The sequence below is a fragment of the Borostomias antarcticus genome (genome assembly GCF_949987555.1).
Source record: "Borostomias antarcticus genome assembly, chromosome: 9".
NCBI classification, from domain to species: domain Eukaryota; kingdom Metazoa; phylum Chordata; class Actinopteri; order Stomiiformes; family Stomiidae; genus Borostomias; species Borostomias antarcticus.
Genome location: NC_140242.1, coordinates 18,055,245 through 18,061,375, shown reverse-complemented (window position 1 = coordinate 18,061,375; position 6,131 = coordinate 18,055,245). Strand labels below are relative to the sequence as shown.

Sequence of the window (6,131 nt, the reverse complement as noted above, 5' to 3'; positions counted from 1 at the left end):
GGTGGTGGTGGTGGTGGTCAGGCAGTCAGAGGAAGCACACCCACGCCGCAGAACCCCTCGGAGGGCAGAGCTCAGCAGACGAACACGGGGCTCGGTCACACGGCAGCAGCGGCGAGGCTGGCGGGGGGGGGGGGGGGGGAGGTCAGCGCGGTCCTCCGAAGCACCCCAAGGGAGAAACGCACAAAAAAGCGGACAAAGTCAAAGTTCGCGCCTCAACGTCACGTCTCCTTGACGCTTCGGGAGACGGTCCCCCTCGTAATCCGACTTTCCCGGAGTGTGCAGGAACCAGCGGCCCTCTTTCTCTCTCTCTCCTCGTCCTCTTTCGCTCCCTCTCTCCACCCGAGACAAAGGGAAAGAAGAGTGGCGTTGTCGGGCGGCGGAGGGCTGGATACCGCGCATAGCAGCGCCTCTCTCCTCCTATCCTCACTGCTCAGGCCCATTTTTAGGAGACCAGTTGTTTAGAGGCTAAAAATAAAGAGGTGAGCAAGAGAGGGAGAGAGAGGGAGAGAGGGAGAGAGAGGGGGTGGGGGTAGCAGGTTTTACATTAGCTGGCTCTGACAGTATGACGTCTCTGCTTATACACGATTGACTGAGTTAAGTGTTCAGACGTTTTGGGGGTGACAGAGGGACGATAAAGATTTGGGGATGAATGTATGAATTTGCCTCTGGCGTTCGATGTGCTACAGCAACAGCCTTGGTCTGCTAGCAGGTGTGTGTGTGTGTGTGTGTGTGTGTGTGTGTGTGTGTGTGTGTGTGTGTGTGTGTGTGTGTGTGTGTGTGTGTGTGTGTGTGTGTGGATCCCCCTGTTGAGAGACTTGTCAGTCAAGACTCTGTAAATAGATATCCTTTGGGAGAGTCTGATAATTACTCTGCTACGATAATGCCTCTGACTCTAGCAGGTGTGTGTGTGTGTGTGTGTGTGTGTGTGTGTGTGTGTGTGTGTGTGTGTGTGTGTGTGATAGATTTGAGTGCATGTGAGTTTGCACATTATAGCCTGTTATGTGTTCATATGGCCAAAGCCCAAAGCAGGACCCAGGGACACACCAAAGAAAATGCATCCAAAGGCAGACAGACCGACCAGCCTGGCAGATTATGCCCCCCCGAAAAAAAAACATCTTCTGCAAGATGCTGACAGACGTACTGTTCACACCGTAGAGACGGCGGTCTGCCCTACCTCACTATGGTCAAGCTGTTTGTGCATAGAAACATGATGTAGGCCTACCACTAGATGGCGTAATTGAGTAATAACCATGGATGTACAGTATAATAACTCTTGATAAGGACACCGAAAGCCGGAAATATACCAAGAGAAATTAAAGGTAAACAAATAGCGGTGAGAGAGGGACGCGCAGCAACGAGACAAGACGATTCACAACACAGGGGCTAGTCTATAGCAAGAACATGTCCGAGACCGGCCATGATCTCCTGCTACTGGCTTTATGCTCTGCGGGATTTCTGATGTAAAGGCTGAGGAGAAGAGACGGCGGCGTAAGATACGGAAAATGCGCAGTATCAACCCATGGTATCAACCCGGCGAAGTCATGAACACCGCAGGTGCCGCGACAGGCTCAGTAGGCTACGAACCTGTGCCGTGAGCTGAAACCGGACGAGGTGGTGGACAGGACGTATCCCTCATCCTTCCAGAGCAGTTCCACATGCTGGAAGAGTTGATCACGCCTCTGGTTCAGAGGCAGAACACGAACTACAGAGACTCCATCAGATTCATCTCATTCTGGAAATTCAAAACGAAATGCGTGGCTAATTTAGCCAGCAGATAAGCGAAACGTCGCCCTTTTCAGTCCTGTAGTCGCATGCTCGCTCATGACTCCTTTAGTTTCCCCTGTAAACATAATCAAGAACAGCTAAAGTTACGTTACAGCTAAATGCTTCTCAGTTTCGCTTAGCACTTTTCAGCCCTGTAGTCGCATGCTCGCTCATGCCAGACTACAGGCCTTTCACCCTCCGTTCACTTCGCTGTCAAAATAAATCGGTGTCGGCCTATTTAGGAGAGGCGCTCATATTTACAAGTGTCAGATACATGAAACTTCACTTACCTAATCAAAAGGGTCTATTTAAACAAATGCTGGGTTTTGTTTTTGTTTTGTTTGCTTCAAAGAGACCGCCACCACCACAGAAGAAGACTATGGCCTACCTCGGAAAAATAAATTCACTCGGACAAAACGCGTCTAAATAAGTTATTTAATGGTAGCGCCGACGCTTGAAAACCCAGCATTTGTTTAAATAAACCCTTTTGCTTAGGTAAGTTAAGTTTCATGTTTATATGACACAATATGAGCGCCTCTCCTAAATAGGCCGACACCGATTTATTTTGACGGCGAAGTGAACGGAGGGTGAAAGGCCTGTAGTCTGGCATGAGCGAGCATGCGACTACAGGGCTGAAAAGGGCTAAGCGAAACTGAGAAGCATTTAGCTGTAACGTAACTTTAGCTGTTCTTGATTATGTTTACAGGGGAAACTAAAGGAGTCTGCACAACCACTTGGGTTTTGGACTGTCCACTATTGGGGGAATTATCTCAGAAACCTGCAGAGCACTTCACCAGGTGTTGAAGGACAAATACGTGAAGGTGAAACTGATTTTCTTTTATGTCGCTGTCCTATTCCAAGCATGGTCATGTTATGCTTGTGTAAACGAGTGAAACGTGGAGTAACTGGTGAAACTCACTCCTTAAAAGAGCACTGAGAGTCCCTCCAAGAGGGGCGTCCCTATTGGCACAACTGTAAACGCGCCCGCCTCCCAAACGGGTTCTAATCCCGGCCTGGGCATGCCAAAACGGATGGTTACACTTGCCCATCGCCCCCTTCAAGTCAGACCTTGTGTTGTCTTGTTTTCTCAGTGCCCATACACAACCACAGAGTGGCAACAAGTGGCCAGCGGCTTCCAAGATGGCTGGAACTTCCCCAGCTGTGTGTGATCCCTGGGCGCGGATGCCTCTACTGCGTAGCTGCGTCCACGTGCCGCTCCGTTGAGCTCACGGCGCTGGTGGACAGCCGTTACAGGTTCCTGTACGTCGACGTCGGCCGCAATGGCCGCGTTTCGGACAACGGGGTCGTAATCACGCGCTACGGGACGCCTCGGAGAGGAGAACCGCCAGTCTCCCTGCGGCCTGTCCCGCCACCGAGCGGCCGGCTCCGTTGGCGGTGGCGGCGTACGAGACGGGTCCGTCGAGGGGGTAGGCTACCCCAGCAGGGGGCTCTCCGCCCCGCAGCGTGTCTTCCACTTAGGCTGTCACAGGCGTGGTGGGGCGCGGACGACGACCTAGGCCTCCCGGCCAACCGGTTTCACGTCCTACGGACCACCACGACCCTCTGGACGGAGAAGGCGGAGTCGCTCGTGGCGGTCCGCTGCGCCCCGCTCAACTTCCCGTCTGCCGAGTGCGGCGCCGTGTACGTACGACATCGTGGACCAGGAGGGGGCAGAGCACAGCTTGATCCCGGGAAGATGGAGGGACGACCGGCCAGCGCCTCCCTGCCCCCCCACCGCCAACACCACCAGGCTCCCTGCCCCACCACCAACACCACCAGGCTCCCTGCCCCCCACCACCAACACCACCAGGCTCCCTGCCCCACCACCAACACCACCAGGCTCCCTGCCCCCCACCACCAACACCACCAGGCTCCCTGCCCCCCACCACCAACACCACCAGGCGGGCCAAGAAGCACCAAGAGGAGCTCTGCTCTTACTTCAACCCTGACGTCGGCGCCGTGCCTCTCCAGAGGGCCAGAGCAGCCCAACCGCCATGACACTTAGTCACTCTCACTCTCTCTTATTCCTCTACCTCTACTCCCTCTTACTTCCTATTTTACTGTATAGGATAGCTGCTGATTTTAGAATTAGCCACAATTCACAAATTGACAAGAAGGAATGTTTTTCAAACAGGCCTATTACTGGGCATAGGCGAGGAGTTTTTGGCAGCTGTAATGTGTCCCCACGCACTGGTCTGTCTCTGTGATGGGACGCAAACTTATCCTTACTTTTTGTTTTTCTCAAATGATTAGTTCCACAACAATCCCTCCTGCTCATGTTACCTCATGTCAATTGCTGGAACGTTCTTATTAACGGTATTCACTCTGCCTGGCTGATTTAATGCAGAAGGAAAGTGCACAAGTGCAAAGCACACCACGCAGCAGAGAGGTATGGAATGAGCGTGCAGTAAAAAACAGCAGAATTAAATGTCTGTTGAAGGCAGATTGTTTTAAATGCCAGATTTGTCAGATGTCACATTTGCCTCATTTAATTTAAATAATCTGCCAGTAATTAACACCAGTTTCAGCCGGGAGGGGGGGTTGTACTGTCATTATACTGTAAATATACAGTATGGAGATATTATATACACTAGTATAGTTCCACTTTGAAGGACCAAACAGGCCTGGCCAGTGTTGTCCAGCTAAGTCTCTAAAACGCATCTGGAACCTTTCCTAGTCAGCAGCACTGCAATCTGCAGTTCCAATTCAGTGTCTGGATGGAGGCCCGTGACCCCCCCCCCCCCCCCCATCACAAACAGCCCTGAGGGGGAGAGAGTGTTCAGAGCACCAGCTGTTTCTACTGATCGCATTATTAGTCCTCATTTTATCTCCCTTTTCCTCTCTCATCAGACCTTTCCTCTGTCCTGCTTTCCCTCTCTGACTGTTTTGTCTGTCTCTATATCTTTCTCTCCCTCTATATCTCTTTCTCTCTCTCCCTCTATTTCTCTCTCTCTTTCTCTCTCTCTCTCCCTCTATCTCTCTCTTTCTCTCTCTCTCCCTCTATCTCTTTCTCTCTCTCCCTCTATCTCTCTCTTTCTCTCTCTCCCTCTCTCTCTCTCTTTCTCTCTCTCTCTCTCTATATATATATATATATATAATATATATATACATGTTCATCTCCCTCCTCTGTCCATATCTCTCCCTCCATCATAGCTACAGTATGTACAGTATGTCGTCCATATCTCAGTCTCTCCCTGTGCTGCTGCTCTCTCTGTGCTGCTGCTCTCCCTGTGTGTGCTCCTCTCTCCCTGTGAGTGCGTGTGTGCTGCTCTCTCTGTGCTGCTGCTCTCTTTGTGAGTGCGTTAGTGCTGCCCCCCACAGGACACACATGGTTTGACAAGATATCTACAGAATTGATACATGTACAGTACAGCATGTCCATAAGACAACTTTATTCTGATTCCAAGTAAAATACATCCACAATCAATGTGCTATATTCACTTAGTGTGTGTGTTTATGATGTTAGTGTGTGTTTTATTCTGATTCCAAGTAAAATACATCCACAATCAATGTGCTATATTCACTTAGTGTGTGTGTTTATGATGTTAGTGTGTGTATCGGTTTAAGTATTCTGTCAGTGTGTGTGTGCGTGTGTCTCTGTCTCTGTGTGTGTAAGTATTCTGTCAGTGTGTGTGTTTCTGACTGTGTGTGTGTGTGTGTGTGTGTACATGTCTAAGTTTGCTCTGCAGTAGGGTTGGTGAGGATGTAGCTCTGTCGTATCTGTGCGGTCCAGTCCTCCTCTATGTATTTGTGGTAGGGGTCGTCCGAGTGCTCCCTCCTCTTGGACTTCACCGTGCTCACCAAGATGGCCACCATGATGAAGGTGAAAATGCCGATCATCACCATCAGGTACCAGATGGCGTTCCGGAAGTTCTCTTCCCCCAGCGTGTTCTCCAGGGCCCGCTCCGACGCCGACTGGTTCTTATGCCAGTTGCCGAGGTAACGCTCCAGGGCGCGGTTCAGAGAGTCCTCCAGGTGGAGGGTGAGGTTCGTCCAATCAGACAGCATGTTTTGCCTGGTGGGCGGGGCAGAGGAAAGGGATCTGCGTTTTCTTCTTCAGTGCGAGGTTAGACCTATATGAGAGTGGAGGCCTGATTATTTTACATTTTTTATCAGCATTATATACAGTATATATTATAATTACTATAATATTAACTATCAGGCCTCTACTCTCATACTGATGTGTCAGAAACAGCCTAAACTGAGACATTCAGCTACTCTTTATGATACAGTATGCATAGAAGAATATCCTAAGAGGAAATATTACTTAAGCTTCTATAAATATCACTCAGGACATACTTGCTTACTACTGTACATGTTTCACACACTCAAAGACCGTATACTAACCAAACACACGTCTGTTAAAC

The 6,131-nt window shown here is 50.1% G+C and overlaps 1 protein-coding gene across 1 annotated transcript; it reads right to left on the bottom strand.

Moving 5' to 3' along the window:
* Positions 1-5,436: 5,436 nt before the first annotated feature.
* On the bottom strand, positions 5,437-5,772 carry LOC311312858 (potassium voltage-gated channel subfamily E member 2-like; the record flags this gene model as incomplete). The annotated part of the gene is made up of 1 exon (XM_084442865.1): positions 5,437-5,772. The coding sequence occupies one exon, from the start codon at positions 5,770-5,772 to the stop codon at positions 5,437-5,439; it is 336 nt and encodes a 111-aa protein (XP_084298991.1).
* Positions 5,773-6,131: the final 359 nt, after the last annotated feature.